At 52.1% G+C, this 22233-nt stretch overlaps 1 protein-coding gene across 30 annotated transcripts in view; it reads right to left on the bottom strand.

The window, feature by feature from the left end:
- The window catches only part of RBFOX3 (RNA binding fox-1 homolog 3), a 414255-nt gene that overhangs the window by 67504 nt on the left and 324518 nt on the right, over nt 1-22233 (bottom strand). For 2 of the 30 annotated variants that reach the window (XR_003996586.1, XM_030534050.1), the window contains exon 1: nt 8494-8821. The exons of 22 other annotated variants lie outside the window; for them this stretch is intronic. Coding sequence is in view for 7 of the 8 variants with exons in the window: in XM_030534050.1 (XP_030389910.1) it covers nt 8494-8697 (204 nt within the window). In the remaining variant the exon portion in view is untranslated. Of the gene's footprint in view, nt 1-8493; nt 8823-22233 lie in introns of those variants that run through there. 6 more of the 30 variants (XM_030534055.1, XM_030534051.1, XM_030534054.1 and 3 more) reach the window with 5 other exon arrangements.

The following is a 22233-nucleotide window of genomic DNA, read 5'->3' as shown; positions in this document are numbered from 1 at the left end:
TAAAAAAAAATGTAAAAAAACGTTGGGGTGCCGGGTCTGGCCAGGACTTAAGGTAAGGGAGGGGGCTCAGGGCTGGGCAGGAGGTAGAGGTGTGGAGCTCTTATCTGGGGCAGCTTCCGTTTGGAGCGAGGGGTGCAGGTTGGGACGTGGGGGAGTGTAGGAGTCAGGGAGGGCAAGGGGCTGGGGGCGTGTGAGGGGGGTGCAGGAGTCAGGTCAGGAGGTGTGGGCTGGGGTTGTGGGGGTGCTCCCAGCCCCCTATCCCACCCCAGCCCCCTGCCCTGAGTGGCTCATGGCAGAGGGTAGTGGGGGTATGTGTAGGAGGAGTGCAGGGGCCCTGCCCTGCACCCTGCACCCGATTCCGCCCTGCCCCGATTCCATCCCCTTCTCCAAGGCCCCGCTCCCACCTCCCACAGTGCACTGAGACCCTGATCCTCCCCCTCCCTCCTGGAGGGCTGGGAGGGGCGGGAACCTGGCACGCTCAGGGGAGGAGGCAGGGAAGAGGCGGGGGAGGGGGAGCTAGGCTGCCAGTGGGTGCGGAGCCTGAAGCAGGAGCCCCAGGAGCCGGCAGGACCAAACTTCTGCCCCCACAGCTGCCCAGCCCTGGGCCCCCTGTGTTTTACCATAGTAAATCCACCTCTGTCTGTGGCTGGGTGTTACCTGGAGTTAACTCGAGTGTTGCCCCAAGCTCAAGCCCTGTCCACACACAAACCCCTGAGTGCAGGGGTGGGGGGAATGCTTTTACCTCATGCTGTCTAGGCTCCAGCTCACGGTGGCTGCTAGCGCAATCATTCCGAGCACTAATCCAGCGGGTCACATAACCCTGCTGTGCGGTCGCTCTCGCTAGGTAACCTCAGCGCCTCAGCTCAAGTGCAGACAACCCAGTTAACTCGACAGTGAAAATACAGTCTCAGACACATCCTAGGTGCTCAGAGGCCTCCAAGGCCTGAATCACATTTCAGGTCCCTTGCTGCCTCCTTTTCCCATTTCCCACTCACCCTGCTTGAGTGGCCTAGGTCTCAAGCCCTGCCGCAGACCTTTAATTCCAGCTGCTGCCTGTGCTCTCCTAGAGCCGTTCTCCTGACATGCTCAACAAGGCATGGGACTCCACTTGCTCCCCATCTCTGGCACGCTTTATTAAACACCAACATGCTGGAATGGCAGCAAGACATGTTCATGGTCCCAGCTGGGACACCCTTCCCTCCTGGAGTCCAGCTCACTCATTTGTCTTGCGCCTCCATTAGTGTCACAGACCCACCATGCACTTAGCAACGTTCAGCTCTGCCTGCACATGCCCATCCCTGATCCATGTACTCACCCATTTGCATACACTCTTATGCACAGACCTGCCTCAGACAAACTTCCTATGCACATACACATCTGTGTTCATTTACACAGCCGCCTCCTGTGTACACCCCCCCACGCTCAAGTACACATATACGCACGCTGCTTTTCACACACAAGTTCACATCGAGACCCCACACTAGAGATGTGCTAAGAGTTGTTGTTATTCATGAGCATGGACACAGTTCAGACTGAACGCTAAGCGCGCTATCACTCTTCCAGGTCCTCAGAACACTGGCCTGGCCATTCTGGGGCAGAGCTGGCCCATCTAGCCCAGGATCCTGTATTGGACAATGACCAGCACCACACACCTGAGGAAAGGCAAGAAACCCCTCAGCAGCAGAGGTGGTGAAACCTGCACACACAGAAGTCTCTTCTTAACCCCGTTAGAGATTGGCTGAACCTTGAGCTTTAATATCCCTTCCAAGACTTTCAGCATTAGCTATGCTAACTCCAGATAAACTGGATATCCATATTACTGTCCAATCTCATATTGAATCTTGCTAAATTGCTGGACTCAACAACATCCTGTGGCAGTGAGTTCCATAGCCTAACTGTGTTATGGAAAAAGTATTTTCTTTTATCAGTTTTGAATCAGCCACCTTCCCCATCACAGACTGTCCCCTTGGTCTTGTGTCATAAGACTGGGAGAGCAGCAGCTCCCAGTCCCCCCTCTCTAGACCAGTCCTCCACCTATACACTTTCATCATGTCCCTCTGTATTCATCTCCTTTCTAAAGGAAATAATCTGAATTTACTATTCTCATCTCCCTTCTCTGAGCTCTCCGCATTGTCCTTCCTGGGCAGGGCTGCCAGCACTACACAGAGTATCCAGAAGAGGTCTGCACCATTGATTTATGGAAGGGCAGGCATTAGGATACTTCCCGGATTACTCCATCCCATTCCTTGTGCATCTGAACATCTCGTTTGCTTTTTGGCTGCAGCTCTACCCTGAGCAGGTCACCACTGAGCTGTCTGCAGTGATGCCCAGGTTCCTCTCCTGAGCTGATACAGCTACTTTGGGCCCTGTCAGGTTTTCTTGCACTGCAAGCCGTTTTGACCCAGGGTATGGCTACACTTGAAATTTCAAAGTGCAGCCGCGGCAGCGCTTTGAAGTGTGAGTGTGGTCGCAGCACCAGCGCTGCACGTAAACCACATCCTCTACGGGTGTAGCTTGCAGCGCTGGGAGCCGCGCTCCCAGCGCTGCTGCCCTGATTACACTGAGGCTTTACTGCGCTGTATCTTGCAGCGCTCAGGGGGGTGTTTTTTCATACCCCTGAGCGCGAAAGTTGCAACGCTGTAAAGTGCCAGTGTAGCCATGGCCCAGAGGGGAGGCGCATCTCTGGTACCTCTCCTTCCCCCTGCAGAGTCTTCTGCTGGCCTTGTGGATGGAGCAGTTCTGTGCAGCTTGGCCTGGACAGGGAGCAGTTATTTGTTTGGCCAAAGATACTTAAAGCCCAACAAGCCCTGTGTGTTAAATCACCAGAATCCCATTTGCAGCTGTCAGCAGGAATTGGGGGAGGGAGGAAGCAGGAGGATTCACAGACCCCACATAGCAGAATTAACTAGGAAGCCTCAGTGTCCCTGTGGTTTTGGTAATCCCCCTGGAGGAGACAGAAATATGCTGAGTTCGAGACCCCACCCAAACCAACAGGCTATGCACGTCTGTGCCGGACCAGGATGGCTGCTCAGCTAGCGCCGCCAAACTGAACACCCTGGCCCACTCCACTCCCAAAACCAACACTGCAGCCAAGCAATGTGATAAATTGTTTGTTTTGATACTGTACCTTCTGTTTTAGCATCAAGATCTGAGTGGCGGGTGGGGAGGAGAGTGGGCAGGTGGTGTGTGGCGAGAGGCTGGGTGGGCATGCTGAGTTTGCTATCACAATTACCCTTTTGGCTTTGTTAAAACATATCCCTCCACTGACCAACTAGAATACCGGAAAGAGTTCCAGAGTTATGAAATCGAATCTGGTCACCCAGCACCACAGTATTAAAATACAAGTGCACCTATGACAGGGATATTGCCAGGCAGCAGAGGCCGAAAATGTCATTGTTCGGGGGAAATTGGTTTTATAAATGCTAACATTAATATAAATATTTTATTTTTTTTAATATAACATTTTCTTTGGCTTGAGCTTTCCCCTGCTGTGTTTGGAGCCCAAGCACTGCAGCATCGGGCTAGGGCTTAGAACCAGGAAGTAGGACCAAAGAGTCAGCTGTTGGTTTGCAGACATAAGTCAAATAGAAGCAGCAAACAAATGGCACAAAGGCTGGAAAGGCAATGAGATTTAACAAGAAACGATCCAGTGGCTAAGATGTTGCTAGTAATAATGGAACTTCTTCTCTCTAAAAATACGAGATTTTTAACCTGACAGCAACCCTCCAGGACAGGGTTTTCTAAACAGCCTGTCGCTATAGCTGCTCCAGTGAGCACCCTGAGCTGATGCCCAGTGTGAGAATGCACAGTGACTCACACAGTCAGGTCACTTTTAAAAAGGGAGGCACCTTCTAATGCTTAAACAATCCCTGGGGGTTATTCAGCAGTTAGTTTAGCCCAGGGGTTTTCAAACTGGGGGCCAGGACCCCTCGGGGGCCACATTATTACATGGGAGGTCGCAACGGTCAGCCTCCCCCCAAAACCCACTTCACCTCCAGCATTTATAATGCTGTTAAATATATAAAAATGTGTTTTTAATTTACAAGGGAGGGTCACGCTCAGAGGCTTGCCGTGTGAAAGGGGTCACCAATACAAATGTTTGAGAACCACTGGCTTAGCCCTTCTGTCAATTAACTCCGTTAGCCTCTCCAGACAGCGCAGAGAGGAGTTACTGCACTCCATGCCCTGAGCCCAGATTTCCAGAGCTTTATAATGGTGACCATGAGGCCCGGAGCCCAGTCTGCACCCCCAGGCCAGCGAGAGGGCTGTTAAGTGTTCTTTTGTCATGATGCTTAAGACACTTTTTGACAGTGACTGACTCCTCTGTGTAACTTGGCTGAACAATCAGTCTCTCTCCCTATAGCACTTAGGTTCCCACTGACCAAATTATTATAACCCAGCCTCACTGGAACTCTTGCTCCTACCTTTCCTCATGCTGTCTGCTCTGGGAGAACTCCTCAGACCTGTGTCCAGCTAGTCTGGTTCCTGCACACAATCCTGCACTCAACCAGGGCCCCCGCATGCACTCTATCAGCCCCTCTTCTCCCAACTTGATCCTGAAACCCCACCTTGCTGCAATCCCAGCCTGGGGAAGTGTGGTTGAGGATTGTGACCCGGAGCCCACGCAGCGCATCAGATGGCTTTGCACCATGCAGAGAGCTGTGTAACAAGGCTACCAGCTGCTGGGAGTGAGGAAGGACAGCACAGCTGCTCCCCAGGAGCTAATCTGAGTGAACCACAAGAAGCATGCAGCTGCCTTTGATGAGCTATTCACAAACACCAAAGACCACACTGCAGCTGGATTTTCCCTGGCATTTGGTTAATACACGTTTTGCAGACAACTTCCTTTTCTGGCTTTCCCATGAAATGTTAGCACGAGAAAAAACATTGGTGCTAAGAAGCCAGAGAAGCGCGGTAGGGCGTCTTTATACCAAACCCCCCAAGAAACTGAGTAGTTTTCTGGCTGATATGTGTGTCCTGTTCCTAGGGATTTAAGCAAGGAATGCAAGGCTTAGTTCAAATGATTCTCGTGATATGACAGACATGTTTACAGTATGTGCATCTCTGTCTGTGTATAGAGAGCACACACCTTAATGATCCATGCGCATTAGCAACACACCCTAGGAATAGTCGCACCCATATGCACAATGACTGATTTTCAGAACTGTGGAGCATCTTCAAAATCAAGTCAGTCCAAAAGTCCCATATATCTTCTCTCTCTCTCTCTCTTTACACACATACACTATGAGATATACACACGTGTACATATATACACACGTATTATAAACAAGTTAGATCTATCACAGAAACATTAAGAATATCTATGTTATCTTCACTTTCCATGTCCAGCCTTTATGCAAAGATACATTTAAAAAAGAAAACGAAGTTTAAGCTAAATTAATTCCATTGTTTCTGGGTTATGTGCAGGTGAAATATGTCCAGTCTGCCCCTGTAAAGCATAGTTCCATGGCTACGGATGGCATATACACTGGTAGATAGTATTCTTATCGTAAGGGTGCTTTGTTCACAGGATTCTTGATGTAATTCACATGTAAAATCCATCATGAATTTAAGAAACAAACTAGTGATGCACAATAAATGAACCACTCTGTGGTCAGTATCCACAGTGTGCCACACACAGTAGATCCATTACTATGGACCCAAGTATGGCACAGCTGTGTGCTATGAATAGTACTGAGGTGACCTCTGGCTCTTTGGTCCCTTTTCACATGCTTCTTGGGCTATTTGCTGTCTCTTTGCCTGGCTTCTTGTTGCTACGTTTACCAAAGAGTCCATCCCAACCCTGAACACAGCCTCTCACCACAGCCAAACACAAGGGAAGAAGAAAGAGGTTTGGGCTTGTAGCTCACTATTCGGGTAAAATACCAGCGCCAAATCCTCCTTTCTGACCAACATTTCCAAACTGCTGCCAAAGAGAAAGGGTCTTCTGGGAGAGCAAAGAGAGAGAATGCCAATTCAAACAAACAGGGTGATGAAAGGAGCAAGAACTCACTGGGAGCAAATGAGAGGGAGTGACGGAGCCGCAAATGAGGTGAAAAGCTCTCCTTCTGCCAGACCCTACATTTCACTTCTGTGCGCTCTTCAGCCATGGCCAGGCAGCAAATCCACCCTACCCAAACCACCTGTTTCCAGTGCATCCTGCACATGTGATGGATGGTGATAGCCACCCCAGATTCTGGGCAGCTCAGCACAGGCAGCCCAGCGTAGAGGTTGACAGACTACACAGCTCTAAAATATGAGCGAAAGCAGCAGTGCCGTTTGTGAAAGGGAGTGAGGAAAAAAGGAATTATATTTAGAAACCAAAAACTCCCATGGCCCTGAAACTAGCTGCAGGTTCAAAGCCTGAGAATTCCCCAGGGTGCTGCCCTCAGACATTGAACTAAGCTCTCCAGTGACCAGTGGGAATTTTGGGACATTTTTCGCTTGATGCCAAATGCCCAAGCTTCACGCCTGGAGAGCAGAGCAGGAAGTCCCATGGAGTCTCCTGGACGAGGAAGGAGAGGTTGAGATTTAAATACAACGCCCCTCAGGCTCTCCCTAAGCCCCTCTCTTCAGGAAGGCGCTGTCCAGTCCGAAGAGCAGCTCCTGTCGCTTGGCCCCTCATGGCTTTCTAGTATGCGCACACAGTCACAGTTCAGAGCTTTGCCTGAAGCACGTATCCTTCTTTCACCAGCAGTAATCCCACGTTTTTCAGAATCCCCCCTTTCTAATGAATGCTGGAATTAGAAGCCAGGCTCTAATGCTGCTCCACTCTCTAGCCTGGGCACATTTTGGTACTGAGCCAACTCAGACCAAGTCTTTACAATTTTTTAAAGAAATGAAACAAATGCAACCTCCCCATACAAGAGCTTAAGTCCAACAAATGGAGCCCCCGGCCCTAGGTGCCAGCTTGCAGGTGAAATGCGCAGGCCACGCAGAGAGGGCAGGTAGGACGTTATGAATTTAAGTACTCGAAGCATAAAGGGAAGGTTAGCCTGGCTGGGACACAGGGTTTTGGACACAGCAAAGAGGCTTTTGAAGAGAACACTTCCTCTCCCGAGCAGCGGTTCCCAGGGATCACCAGGTGGGGAACTCACAGCACCAGGACCAACAGACAAGCTGAGAACAGAACTGAGACACAGAAAACCCCAGTGAGAAGTTAAGAAACTAACTAATGCACAGGGGAATTCTCCAGCTCTGAGATGGTATCAGGAGATGCCCAAAGTCCTGGCATTCTCCTGAATAAACTAGACCTATTGAGATGCATCTGTGAGCCTCTGTATGAGCACCTGAAACACCCTGATGTATAGTTAATGTTATTTGTGTCTCATGTACACATATATGTGTACGGCACCTGTGTGTAATAGATTTCTCTCTTTCCCTGCTTCTCCCTGTATGTCATCCACACTATGCAGATCCTGTATTTCTAAAAGTTGAGTGTAAATGATTTCTCCTCATTGCTGATGCTGAATAGCAGCTGCGAGGAAGCGAAAGTGCTGGATTCTGCATTTCGCACTGTGCCAGCAGCTCAGCCCCTGGTCAGGCACAGAACCCTGGCACGCAGCAGAAACCTCAACAGAATAACTAGAGAACCAAAAAATGACACTCCCAACCAAAGAACAAAGCAAGGAAACAGCCCGGGTGCCAACCCCGGTGTGGTTGAGTTGGAAATGGCCTATCATGGGCTGGGAGGAAGAGATTCAGCTCTGACCTTTAGCTCAGTGGGTGCTGGCCAGAGAGCACGTGCAAGCGTCCCAGCAAAAACCCAAGAAGGGGGTCACTTACCTGCGGGAGGTAGAGAAAGGCTGGAGGGCAGGGGAGGGAGTGAGGAAGCATGCCTGAGTTGGAGATAAGGAGGCAGCCCGAGTTAGCCATGGAGCACAGCATGTGTTGACAGGTAGCCGTGGAGCTGCTTGCAGTCAGTTTTGTCCTCTTCTATCCACTCTGCTTATTCTCCTTTTTCCTTTCTCTCTCTCCCACTCGGTGCTTTTCCTCTTCCTCTGTCCCCTCCCCTCCCCTGGTGCTATTTGAGAGGCTACATCTGAGGAACACTTGCCTTGCCCTCTGCTCTGACACTGAAGGAACAATGCTCGGCTATTTACTTTGGTGCCATTAGACACTGGCACTGAATGAATGGTCTGCACAGGAGGGGGGGCTGAAAGGGCGGGGAGGAGAGAGGGAGGGTGAGGGAGTGACAGAGAAAGGGGCGGGAGGTGGAGTAGGAGGGGGAGTCCCCTGTGCATTCAGACATCAGACTGAGCTCTGTATAAAATGAAGAGAATCCATAATGACATGAGAACAGCTGATCCTGCACTTAACTCCTCGGATGCTGCAGCACATTTGCAGACTGTTCTCCCCACCTCCTCCTCATCCTCCTTCCCAGATCTGAGACAAATACGCTGCCGGGCTGGTTTTCTGCTTGGCTGGGGAATCGGGTGGGAAGGAGCTGGCCTCCTTTCCAGATACCAACTCAGAAGAAAAGAAAGCTCTTACCAGGAGTTTCGGTGATGTAATCCAGGCACATACGCCATGGGAAGGCTGCTGCTGCTGCTGCTGCTGCTGGGAAGCCTGCACTTCCAAACTGAGTGCAGCCAGCCCCTGGAAGAGAAACCTCACGAACACGCCGCACAGCCCTGGGCTTCGGGATTCTCCAGACCAACCCAGGTAGAGAAACACAACCAGATGTGCACACAGCATCACCCCTCGCCCCTAAAATGCACATGTGCAAACACAGTCCCACGCTGCTTACACAGACACACACAGATCTGCATGCATGCACATGGCAACATGCATTGTACACACAGAAACTCATCTCCCCACCCAGAGACACACCCATCTGCTCCCATGTGCACATACACACAGACAGGCAGCCATGCATTGTGCACACACAGCCGCACACTCCCGCAGACATCCACGCACAAACACCAGGTCGCACACCCACACAGATGGAAGCCAGCCGACCTTGAAAGACGAGTTGTGTTTGGCAGGGTCTGTGGTGACCGCATTACTCTCAAGTGCTGGATGGCTTGTCCCAAATAAGTGTAAATAAATCTAAGCTCCCCAGGTAGGGCTAGTTCCCAGCACTTTGATGTAATGGGCCCTGGCACAGGATGTGCTGCCTCCTGCAGGGCAGGATCCCTGAGGAACTGGCCAATGCATCGGTGCAGTATAGACAGGGAACTTTACCTTGACGCTCAGGAAAGGCTATCAGATTTTCCCATTACATGGCTCTCTCCAAGAACCATTCCTGCTCACAAAGAGCCACCCCAGACTGCTCCCAAGACACCATCGAGACGTCCCATAGGCTGTGCAATGAGCCCATGAATCAAGGCAACCAGCAGGGGTCACTGAAGCAGCAGCAGAAGCTCATGACTAAGGCTAAGATTTTGTCACAGCTATTTTTAGTAAAAGTCAGGGACAGGATGTGGGCAAGAAACAATAGATCACAGAAGCCCAATCCTGCCATCCGGGGCTGAAGTCTCAGTTGTCATGTAAAATCATGGAATCCATGACCTCCGTGAGCAACTCACAGCCTTATTCACGACTTTTAGGTTCACCCCAGCAATGTTCCCACCCTCTCCCAGTCTGGATCAAAACACAGAGTTTGAATCTTGTACTAGTGCACAATTGGTCAGAGGCACACTCCTAGGGAATTACTAATGTGTGCGTCTATCCTAGCTACCTCAGTGATACGCCCGTATGTCTGTGTGGGAGAGAGACAGCTACCACACGGAGGGACCATGCTTGTGGCTTTGTCATTACTTTGGTCCTTCCATCCCTCCTTCTTTCCTCAAGCTTCACTGCAGTTACTTCCCTTCAAAGTCTAACCACTGAAGTGCTTGTCACTTCTCGCCATGTGGCCCTAGCACTCATGCAGCCATACAAATTCCAGGCCACATTTTCAAAGAGCGTCAGGGCGGGGTGCATACAGAGCTGCTGCGTGTGCAGAGCGGGATCTCTGCCTGAGCTGCCCATGCCAATGCAGTGCCACTAGTGTTGTCTGGCCATGTTTCAGGGGCCTGCACCACATGGATCTTAGCTCTGGTCACGGCCAGCTACAAAGCAGCCTGGACTGGTTTGTGCTCATATATTTGGGAAACTGAGTCCTGGGTTGGATTCAATTTCCATCTTGGCTGAACAGGATGCCCAAAGGTTTGTTTCTGTCAGCAGCTGCTGATTCCATGTGTCCTTTGGCACCTCCAGCACATGGACAGCTCTGCTCGGAAGCTGGGATTTTCCACATCCCCCTCCCACAAAGCGCCACGCTGCAGCATCCTGGGCATTTGCAGCGGTTCCAGTTTATGCTGCAGATACATGGCAGGCAATGCACAATTCCACAGCCCTCCCAAAGCCGCTGACCTCAATCTCATGGGGCTGACAGGTTGTTAAGCAGCACCAATAAAAGCAATGACTGTGCAGGCCTGGGGCCACTGAGCAAAGGGAAAATCAAAGCACAAGTGGGCTGCCTTTCTTCTGGGGTGAAAGCCACTGGGAGAGTCACAGAAGAGGAATGCCGAACAGGCGCTCAGCAAACAGGTCCAATGCAAGAGGCAGACGGCTTCTGAAAATGGCTATCGCTGTCCCTACTTTGCCCTCTGGTAACTGCAGGGGATCACACAGCAGTGAAGGTGCCTCCATCCAAGCTCCTGCCATGGGGATCTGGCTGCAGGAAACCTCATCTCCAGGCTAGATGCCTGCTACTCCCCCTGCCTCTGTACCCAGATAAGGAAACGACCGCAGCAGCCTGCCCCCTACAGCTGCAGAGCTCTTACACATGCACTGGCTCCCCCTGCACTCCCAGCTCCAAGTCGATACAGGCTCTCTCACAAGAGCTAAGATTGCAATATATCCTGTGCTTATCAGAGTCCAGATGCAGTTTCGGGGGAGCTGGAGGCCCAGGACTCTCGAAGATCCTTCCAAAGGGGGTGAGGGAGACCCGGGTGTTCCCTTATTGTCTTTGGGTTGTGCTGCAAGACTCACCTCTGCCCCAGAGAGCCTGGAAAGAAGTGAACTATGATGGGACATACGCTCTAATGGCCCAAGATTAAACCTATGGCAGGGAGGAGGAGTGACCTGGGCCTCACACTGGGGACTCATGAACCCTACAGTTGGAGAACTGCGTGACACTCAGGGTGCTTAACCCAGATCCCGTGGCTTGATGCTGTGGTGAGATATGCTTTATATATGCAGAGGCAGGCAGGCAATTCTTTTGGTGAGTAAAGGGGGAGTTCTCTGAATTCCATACTTGCCTGTACACCCCACCTCTAAGGCCCCAGTGACTTTTGCACTGTCTTCAGTCAGCCAGAGGGGAACAGTGGAGGGCAATGCTTGGTGCTTCCCACCTGGGAGGCGGTGAAATGCTACATACGTGTGAGCTAACACAGATGAGACCAGATGGCTCAAGGGTCAGCACACAGAGCCTTTCCCCTCAGCATCGCTGGCTTGATTGCGATCCAGGATGGCAGAGACTCAAAAGATGTTCCCATCTGGTGGCCAGTGGGAGCAAGCTAAGGGGACTTCTGCCAGAGTAACAGCCCATGTCACAAAATGCATCCATACACAGCTGGCAAGAAAGGAAGGCAGAGTGGGCCCTGGAGCTGTGAGCTGCCCTCTGAGCTGCAGGGTCAAGGCATGGGATGGGGCTGGTCATGGATGAGCTTACCTGCCCTGTTGTCCTCCATTTTGAGGCTAGGAGCTCCTGGCCTCCAAGGCTCTCAATCCACACCACTTTCACCAGCGTAACATACACTCGCATTTACATTCACACACAGCTAGGCCTCTTCCCCAGCTTGGTTATGAGATGGAAGCAGTAAACACGCAGAATATCAAACCACAGAAGACTCACGGAGCTGTGGTGCTCTGCGGTCCCCTCTCTCCCAGTATTTGGACTCTTGCAGAGATGTCTCCATTACAGGAAGGGACCCACAAGCAAATACTGCCCGGGACACAGGTCGGGGAGTCCCCTCTGGCTCTAGGGCTATTCAGAATCCATGGAGGTGGCTTGACAGGTGGGATCACACTCACCAATGGTCTATAGAGCTCAGCACTCCCCTTTTCTCTCTGCTGTTCTCAGCGGCTTTGTGCAGGAACTGGGATGGGGAGGGAATGACAGACCCACCTGGGGAATAACTGCCACTTCAGCTACAATTGCCACAACACGGGCTTCCAGCAGACGGCACAATCACTCCCAGAAGTTAGCTCCTTCGTTCGGCGTAGAGATGGTGGTGCGTGTTGGTGACAATTTACTAAGGCTACGGCTCCACTTCAGCTTAGGGCAGTGTGACTAAACCACCCCCTGAGCGACATAAGTTACACCGACCTGAACACTGGTGTGCACCGCTGTCACGGAGTCCCCGGGCGATGCTCTGGAACTGCTCCCCACCAACCCAGGCAGGACTTTGAGGAGCCTCCTCTCCCTTGGAGCAGACTTGTTCAGGGCAAGAAGCTCACACAGCTTCACCTCCTGGGTCTCTCCTTGGAGCATTCAGCATCCTCTGCCTCTCCGTGCGCTTCCCACAGCGAGTCCGCCTCAGTGGGGTCTTGGGGAAGCCACTGGGTTCTGCACCCCCACTTTGCAGTCAGACATGACTCTTAGCCAGCCAGTAAAACAGAGGTTTATTCGATGACAGGAACAGGGTCTAACCCAGAGCTTGTAGAGACAGTGAACCGGACCCCTCGGCTGGGTCCATTCTGGGGGGCAGTGAACCAGACCCCCCACGTCTTCACTTCACTCCTTGTCCCCAGCCAGCTCCAGACTAACAACCCCTGCCAGCCCCTCCTCTCTCCTCAGCCCCTTTCCTGGGCCAGGAGGTCACCTGATCCCTTTGTCTCCAACACCTTCAGCTGGCACCTTTGCAGGGGAGGGGCCCAGGCTATCAGTTGCTAGGAGACAGAGTGCCAGGCATTTAGGTGCACTGGCCCTTTGCTCTGCCAGATACTTAAGAACTGCCATGGGGACACTGAGGCACCAACACAGTATTGAGAGAAAACATTAAGAACATTCCCAGTTCCTCACAACCGCGCTATGTCGGCAGGAAAGCTTCTCTCACTGACACGGCAGCCATCGCTTGTTGGGGGTGGATCCATGAAGCCGAGGGAAGTGCTCTCTCCTGTTGGCTTAGAGCAGCTCAGCCGTAAGGTCTCTAGTGCAGCTCCAAGTTTGCACTGGGAATGCAGGAGCCTCCGAACACTGGGGCCAGATTGCAAATGGAACCTGGTCTCCAGAACTTCCCATAGGCATCCTGCTCAGCTTTATGGAGCCTGTGCTGCAGCCCCAGCGGAAACCCCGGAAAACGGAAAATCTCTCTGGAAGGGAAGCTTATTTATCTGTTTAATTAAGATGTGTTCACCAAGCGCACAGATTCTGTTCCATCTGTCTCACTTACAGCCATGTCCCAGGAAAATTAAACATAATAAATATCTGAAGAAGGAAAGCAAAGGGCACATGTGGGCTACGTGATCAAAGGCAGAAGTTGCACAGGGTTGCAGTTCTAAGCAAATCTTTCTTTCTGCCCTCTGGGGATGGGCGGCAATGCGCTCACATGCACAGGATGGGGCTGGCATTCTCTCCAGTCAGCACTATTTTATTTTTTTATTTATTTTAAGTAAACTCTTGAGATTTCTCAATTTTGTTTCCTGCAACAGGAAGACAGATTCCTCATGGGGAAAGAAGGAAACGCCTTCACTCACTGATTCCAAGCCTCAGCAAGCTGGCACCCTCAAGGGAGAGTCACTTCCAAGCTGGAAGGATTATGGGCTGACAGCACCGTAGTCCTTTGGGCTCCTAAAAGGCAGCTCTGCTAGCCTGTTACATACTTGTGGCAGCCTAGATATTCAGGAGCTGGATCTGAAAATCCATGAAAAGTTAATTTACTAATTTTCTTTCTGCACCAATTGGCTCAAAGACAGCAGAATTTTGCTGGCTTTTGAACCCAGGTGCTGAAAGGCTTTGAGGTGCCCTTTGTGCTACTGAGAGTTTCATCATTGCCAGGGGAACACTCGCCCTCCCACCCTTATCAAACATCCAACAGTGTGTCAGGTGCTAGCGTGGAACTTGGTAGACCTCTGCCACAGACTCCCCGTCCCATCTGTGTGGGCCTCAGTACCCATCTATACAATGTAGAATCATAGGACTGGAAGGGACCTCCAGAGGTCAACTAGTCCTGTCCCCTGCTCTTCAGGCAGGACTAAGTATAATCTACCGTCCCTGACAGGTGTTTGTCCAACCTGCTCTTAAAGATCCCCAATGATGGAGATTCCACAGCCTCCCTAGGCAATTTATTCCAGTGCTTAACCACCCCAAGAGTTAGGAAGTTTTTCCTCATGTCCAACCTAAACCTCCCTTGCTGCAATTTAAGCCCATTGCTTCTTGTCCTATCCTCAGAGGTTAAGAGGAACAGTTTTTCTCTCTCCTCCATGTGACAAGGGACAAACGCCCTGCTCTGCTGCATAGGGGGCTGGGGGACAAATACATTCAAGTTTGTGAGGAGTTCAGCTGCTGTGGTTGTGGGGGCCAGAAATGTACCTTCGACAGAACAGGGAGATGGAATGACAGCAGCAAATGTGATTAGGCTGCAAATGAAAGATTCCACCTAGCTCTCTCTCTTGGACATTCTTCCACCCCTCGAAACAAGAGCACAAATTGTCAAAAGTCTCTATGCATGAGAGGCACAAAGCTGAGTAATTAAGGCTGGGAAGTCTGGGCCAAGCTGCATGTGGACCCTGCATAGGATTAGCAGGGGGCGGGGTGGGTCAGACCTAAGGAGCATTGGCAGAGCTAACATGAGGCAGGAATAATCTGAAGACTGTGGTCCCAGTAATGGGCATTCAGTACTCAGAAGAAATCAAAACCCAAAGGAGGAGACTCCAAAAGAGAGACATGGAGATGGACAGAGGTGCTCCCATTAACTCCAGGCAGCAAAGCACATGCCTCGCCTACTCCAGGGCCCCGACAGTTACAGCATCCATGAATTACAAGCGAAGCAGTAGTTAGTCACAGATGTAAAGAAATTCAGTGAACACTGGTGAGGGGTCTGCACTCACCAATGAGCTGCCCTGCAACAACGGCAGCAGTAACAATGACACCCCTCAGCCAGGGGTGAGGGGAAAGGTTTCTCAGGTCCCTTCGGGCTGGAGTCTGCTGCTCTCCCAACTCAGCGTGCTACCCAGAGCCTGAGCCACAAGCCTGCTCCCCTGGGAAACAGCTGTCCAGCTGCTGTTCCCCAGGGAACAGGGGCTGAGGAACCCTCTCTCAGTACGGGTACGTCTGCACTGCAGTTAGAGGTGTGACTGCAGCTTGGCTAGGCAGACCCACCATAGCATTAGTCTAGCTACCGTGGCTAAAAAGAGCAGTGAAAAGGTAATGGCATAGGCTGTACAAGCCAGCCCAGGACCCTGGAGATGTATTCACGTTGCTAGCCCAGAGCAGGGTCTGCACGCTGCATTTTCATTGCTCTCTCTACCTGTGCTAAGGAGATTAAAGTTAGTGCGCGTATGCCTGCCTGAGCTGCCATCACGCCTTTGACTGCAGCAAAGACAGTGCAGATGGAGGGTGTACGAAGGCAGAACAGGGGATGGCACAGCAGGGCCCCCCTCAAATATTACACACACGGAAATGGAGGATATTCTTACTCTGACCCAGTCCTAGTTCCCTTTGCTCTGCCCAAGCCTCCTTGGCAGTAGGGGTCACCCTTGCTCTGCTCGCAAAGCAATCCCTGCACCAACTAATCACTTTGGGAACTAATGTCCTTTTGGGGCCTGTCTCTGCTGCCCTGCCCTGGTGCACTCATCCACAGCAGCACAATCGGGTGTACGCTCTAATCAGACCCCAGTGGGACAGGGCGACGTAGGACCAGGCAGCCAGACCTATCTTACAAGGAGTTAAAAAACTCCAGGGAGCAGATCCTTCCACGAGAAGCCAATACACCATCCTCCCAGATGAGCCGTGCCCGTCCTGCTGGCAGTGCAGGACGTGCTGGTCGGGGTTGCTGGGCACGGTGCATTGAGAGACGCAGGTGCCCAGAGTTTAGGAACAGAAGGAAACAAAGTGCGTGAGCTCCAGCTCCAGTGCAATCTGCTCACACTGCTCTCTACCTGTGCCTGCTGCTCGTTCACAGGCCCCCCCCCCCCCAGGCCAAGGATGTATTTCTTTGGGATCCCCATATAATCAGGATAGATTGCTGATGTATTCCTTTGGCTCCAGCAGGCAGACACAGGGGTTAAACATTGACAGCAAATGTATTGGCCTCCCACCGGGCAATGACAGCGTTGTCCTGAGGGAGTGAGCACCTGGCCAGGCCAGCAGCAGGGGAGGCTTGGTTCTTCATAGCTTTTCACCGGAGGCCTAGCAGTACCACCTCCACCCCCTCAGCCACAAGCTGCCCTAGTGCCACTCAGTGGGCTGGCTGCAGGATCCATGGCTCCTGGGGTCAGGATTCTGCTCCAGGGAGCCTGTGGCTCTGACCCAGCCTGTAACTCAGGGACTCAGTGCTGGGCTTGACTTTCGAATGAAAAGAGTGCAGTGTCTTCTGGGACCCTTCCATATCTCGGCCAGATACTAGACAGGGATGGGGGTGCTCCAAGGGACTCTTCCCTACTGTAGGATCCTGCAGTGAAGCCAGGATCCTGGCCCAGGAATTCAGCCTCTGCCCACACCCCTGTTTGTTCAGGCCTGGGCCGCTCAGCAATGCATTCCCACCTCCAGTAAATTACTGGGCATTAGCAGTTAGCTGGGTTCAAACCCATGCCTGGCACATTTCCAAATGCTCCCCTGGATTTCCATGGCTTTGGTCCTTTCCCTCAAAGCCAACTAGGGACTTTGTCTAAAAAGCCCTACTCAGCCGAGCACCTCTTCTCCCCCTTCTCCCCCCCATTCCTGGAGGGTGCCTTGGGGCATGCACAGAACATGGAGACAAAGCAACAGGGCTTGTTTGCTATTGTCAACACAAGCTGCAAGGATGTGCACCCAGCCTGCATGCCTGGCTGGGGAGATGGTGCTGCTCAGGCGTTGCCCTGCTCACCCCTCATCTACCAGCTGGATGCTGGGATGGGGAACAAAGAGAAAATCCACCCCACAATCAGGAAACCATGTGCTGCCCCCAGGATTGGGGTAGTCATGGCGCTGGAGATACACACCAGAGCCAGGCTGGGACAGTAAGAACTGACTAGCTGCACGGTCAATGGGAGAAACGGCAGCATACTGCGAGAAATTCCCTCCTCCGCTTGGTACAGACACAGTCACTAGGAGAGCTCCATAACCCATACCCTGCCAGCCCTGGCACACCTCCTCTCCCTGCTGCAGAGCACAACTCCCCTGCCCCCCGGGGGTCCTGGATGGACTAGAGGGGGTGTGGGAGCTGAAATCTGGGACTGAGGGACACTGGGAATACGGGCAGAGGGGCATCAGGGCTACAGGTTAGGATGGAGGGTATCACTGGCAGAACTGGTGGGGTGGAGTCCAGGGCTGGCAAAGCAGTGGGCTGTCGGCGAGGAGGAAGGGACTTTGGCAGAGCTGTGTGGAATAGCTGGGGGCTGCAGGGCAGCATTACATAGCAGTGGAAAAGCCTGGGGGGCTGAATCTTGGATAGCATCCGTCTACAGTGCCAGGCTCCAGCTAGCACTATCAGGGTTTCCCTGTGCTGAGCCCTGTCTACAAACACAATGTTGGGAATGGATCTAGTATGTCCCTCCCAAGCACCTGTGAGAACAGGCTCCATGAGGCTTGGCTGAAGCCAGTTCTGGGCCCCCCGTTGCCATTTGCTGGCACCACCCTTCAGCAGGAGTGCACACTCTGCCCGGAGAGCGACACCACTGTGTTCGCGCTCTCTGAAAAAGCAGCAAAGAGTCCTGTGGCACCTTATCGACTAACAGATGTTTTGGAGCATGAGCTTTCGTGGGTGAATACCCACTTCGTCAGATGCATGAAAGTGTCTGAAAGTGTCTTCTGGAGAATGACCCTGAGGAGACGGAGCGCTTCAGTTGGGGAAGAGAGGAGAAATGCCTGCAGCTAGGAGCTGTACTTTCTCTGGCTGGGTCTAGTCTGAAGCCTGCAGGAAAGCCCACTGATGCACATGGCATTGCGAAAAGGAAATCAACAGTGCATGCATTTGAACAACACGGCGCGGGTGCTTTATTGCCAGCAGTGGGACCTTCTGCTTTCTGAGTCAGACACAGATGGAGCCGGAGGTGCTTAGCTCTAGGCAGCATGTCCAGCAGATGCAAGCTGCACCTTCCAGTACAGCAGGCTTACTCCAGGGGCTTTTGTTGTGTTGGAAACACTATTGCAGGGGAATGTGCCTGCTCTCACGGGTCCGCTACCACTGCCCTTACAGCCTGCTGTGGTAACAGGCTCTCTGTGCTACAGAGCACCTTTCATCCCAGGGCGTCCCCAAATAATAAAGAGCAGCAGCAGTCTGACAGAGAAATCCAGAGGCAATGAGAATGTTTAAGCAGGGATGGAGAATCACCGAGACAGGAAAATGGGAGAATGTGGCCCACATCGCGGGAGCTGCAGAGGAGATGGCTCTTGCACCCACAGTGGCCAATTTTTGGTTTTGGGTGGAGGGGGGCTGATTTTCTAGTAAAGTGCCTGAGTAGAGGAATATTTGGAAGGGGTGGAGAGGGAAGGGATGAAAGTGACATGGTGTCCTGAGACATTGAGCTTTTCAAAGCTGCTGGATAGGGGGCAAAGTGCGGGATTCTGCATTCCCTGTTGTGCATGACACCCCTGCTTCTGCAGGAGCAGAACCTTCCTTCCACCCAGAGCCAAGCCCTCTTTCCTTCCTTCCTTCCTCTGTGCCTGTGGCTCCCAGCAGCTGAGTGAGCCACTGGCACTCTCCAGCCAACTCTAGAAATACCCAGAAGATTTTACTAACATTCACAGGCGACTTTTTTGCTGCTTCCCTGGAATTACTGCCCACTCGCTCCTGCTGACCCAGATATCGGCATCTGTCACGGAGTGTGGGGGAGTCCGGCCCTGCACCCCTCTTCCTGGGACCCACAGTGACTCTCGGCCAGCCAGTAAAACAGAAGGTTTATTGGACAACAGGAACACAGGTTACAGCAGGGCTTGCAGGCACAGTCAGGACCCCTCCACCGAGTCCTTCTGGGCTTTCAGGGTGCTTGGATCCTAGCTAGGATACCCTGAATTCCGCCCATCCAGCCCCAAGCCCAAACTCAAACTGCTTCCCTCCTGCCACTCCCTTCCTTTGTCCCCTTCCCGGGCAAAGCTGTTGACCTTTCCCCTCCCTTACCTAGCTCAGGTTACAGCCCTGGCATCGTCCATCCCCTAAAGTCCTCCCCTGCTCTCCCACTCCCCACACAGACAGTCCCTACTGCATCACAGCATCCAGCTGCAGCTTCCTCCTTGGCCGCTGGCCCCTCCTCCTGATGCCCGATCCATTCAGTGAGGTGACAATCCAGTAGCAGTGTCACCACATGGAAGTAGCAGTGATGTCACCAGCACTGGAATGTGACCTCATGGAATGAGCAGAAAGGAGGCACCTGCAGTCTGCTGCAAACAGCTGGGGCTGGGGCACCAGCTGCAGCGGGAGAGAGGGGAGCAGGAACGCAGGGAAAGTACATGAATGTTTAATGGGAACCAGAGAAAATAACATCCCATTTACAGTGGCTTGTACATTGCAAGAGAGCTTTTCGAGATACTTCCCTCTCCTGAACTGGCTTGGGGTTTGGGGATAGTCTGACTGGAAACAGAAACACACACACACGCACAGAATACGGCAAAGCGAAGATACATTTAAAAGGACTCATACAATGTCTCAAGACACATGTAAAGCTGAGCCTGGAAGATTCTTTGGTTTTGCAGACCTGCCCCTGCCAACTCACTCTAACCTTATTCAGCGACTCCAGGGCACATGCAGTATCTCAGCGCCTGTCTACATGTGACACTAACCTGCAATAAGAGCATCCACACATGGAGTTGATCAGAAACAGTTAATGAACAGCAGCTATTCTGGCATTGCTCCATGTGGAGAGTAGCCCCTGGGAGCTGAGAGGTAGGTCTAGGCAGGAACACTCCGAACTGGAGGAATTTCTTTGCTGGGCCACAGGGCGATGGTTTTACTAGGGAGCATACGCCTACAAAATCTAGGCAGTAACAACTATCCCAGCATGCCCATGGGCTAGCCCCTGTGGGTGCCTATACAGGAGCTCCCCTGCTATGTCGGACCTGCCCTGCCCTGCCCTGCCCTCCTGCAAAGACTTTTGATTCTGGGGAGCTGGATTAAAATCCTGAAATTTGTCATATCTGTAAACTTGCTTTTATTTTCTTTTGAAATATTAAACACAAGCATCTCAGATCTTTCCCAGCATAATGGCTACTTTGCTGGGACCCCACAGAGATTCACACACTAGGGCAATCCAAAGGAGAGAAAAAATAACTCACTCTCTCACCCATTATCACAAAGCTAGGGGCGATGATGCATTTCAAACAGATGCTCTGGCTGTTTCTTGGTGCTCCCAGTGTCAAACCATTCAACAGCTTTTTCAGGGCCAACTACACATAATCCAGAGCACCAGAGAAAGGGGTGATGGGCTGCAAGAATTCACGCTCTCTCTCCTCGAAGGGGCAGGTTTCTAGCTGTGTGTGGCCAGACCCCGAAGAGTGTAGGGACCCTTCACTGGGATGTCTGAGGGGGCAAGGGGCAATTAGCACAGTTCTTCCCCCTCCTCTGAGTCTATGTCAGCTCCTCCCTCTGCACAGAACCGCCAAAAGCAAGTCAATGTTTATGCTACAGTAAAAGTCTTACTGACATGCACAGCCAAAATGTCCTGACCTCTGCTGGTACAAATGCAAAATAAATACAGGTACATGCACGTTAGTGCTAAAAATTCCCACTAGTACCCAATGGGCATAGCACCTGCACCTGCTCTGCCCCAGCGATCCACCCCTGCACCTGCTGTGGGCACTCTACAGGCACGGCCCCAGCACCATCCCTGCTCCCATTCTAGGCCCAGCACAACCCAGGGGCACAACACCTGCTATGCTCGGGGAACTGGGCACAGCACTCCCACACGGAAAAGTAAGAGAAGACTGCCTGAGCCCATGGGCTTTTGTGAAACTCTGGAGAGCAGTCTCCATGAATTTCCCCTCCATGCCTGTCTCACCCAAAAAGCCCCTTGGTGCAGAGAGAAGGAAGCAGCCTTAGGGCCTCTTGTCCCAATCCAGCCTGTGCCCTCTGAGCTCCTGACTCTGCCTTGCACTGCAGCCATCCCAAATGGGGATTTCCCATGGCGTTGGGCAGGGAAGGTTTCCTACTGGGAGGGAAGGCCCATTGGGCAGCATAGGCTTGGGCATCTGGAGGGAGTTTGCTCCCAAAGTGAGATCCTGGGCTAATGCCAAAACCCTCACAAAGAATCCAACGTTAAACACATTGTAAGGTCAACTGATCCTGGGATGTACTTCTGGTCCACCAAAGAATGTCATGTGAGGTCTTGAATGAATGCTGGGGTCACAAGATAGTGAAACGCATGTACAGACACTAAGGATGGAGTTACAGTTGTATACAGGGAATATATGTCCCAAAGGCTGCATCCAGGCAGAGGTGACAAACAGGTTTTCTGTCAGACAAAACGGGTATTCACCCATCTCTGTCAGCATGCAAATTAAGCACTGGAAGACAACATCAGGTAAGTTCCATTTAAATACGAAGTGAAGGGGAGGCAGGGAGTGTGAAATCAACAGGGAGGCAGCACACCAGAGAATAAGCCATAGTGAGAGGGTAAACTGAGTCTGGGTACCAGGGCCGGATTAACTTTTTGTGGGCCTGGCACCAAACATATTTGTGGGCCCCTGGGGGAAAGATTGCAAAAGGGGCCAGGGTAAAAGCACAGTGGAGCGGGAGCTAGGGTTGGTCTCCGGAGCAAGGGAGGGGTCAGGGGTAAACTGTAAGCACAGCAGGGCTGGAGAGGGGATAAATAGGATCCCCCCCTGCCCCTGCCCACATAAAGCAGGTACCTACCTGGTTCTAGCCCATTCTCTTTGTCTCTCTCTGCCCTGAGCTGCCCCTCCTCCCGCAGCAGCAGGACAGGTTCTCTTCCAGCCCTCGGGGGTGGATGTTGGGAGCGGACGCTAATATGGTTACTCCTATAACCGGACATTCAATTTCCACTCAGCACTGCTAACCAGACACTCAGGTCCTGTTTTCTACTGGAGTTTCCAGTCTAAAACTGGATACCTGGCAACAGGGCTGCCAGAAAAGCCTGAGGGGGGAGAGG

Source organism: Gopherus evgoodei, chromosome 15 (genome assembly GCF_007399415.2).
Source record: "Gopherus evgoodei ecotype Sinaloan lineage chromosome 15, rGopEvg1_v1.p, whole genome shotgun sequence".
Taxonomy (NCBI): domain Eukaryota; kingdom Metazoa; phylum Chordata; order Testudines; family Testudinidae; genus Gopherus; species Gopherus evgoodei.
Note: the sequence above shows the minus strand (reverse complement) of the source record. Positions and strands in the feature narration are given on the sequence as shown.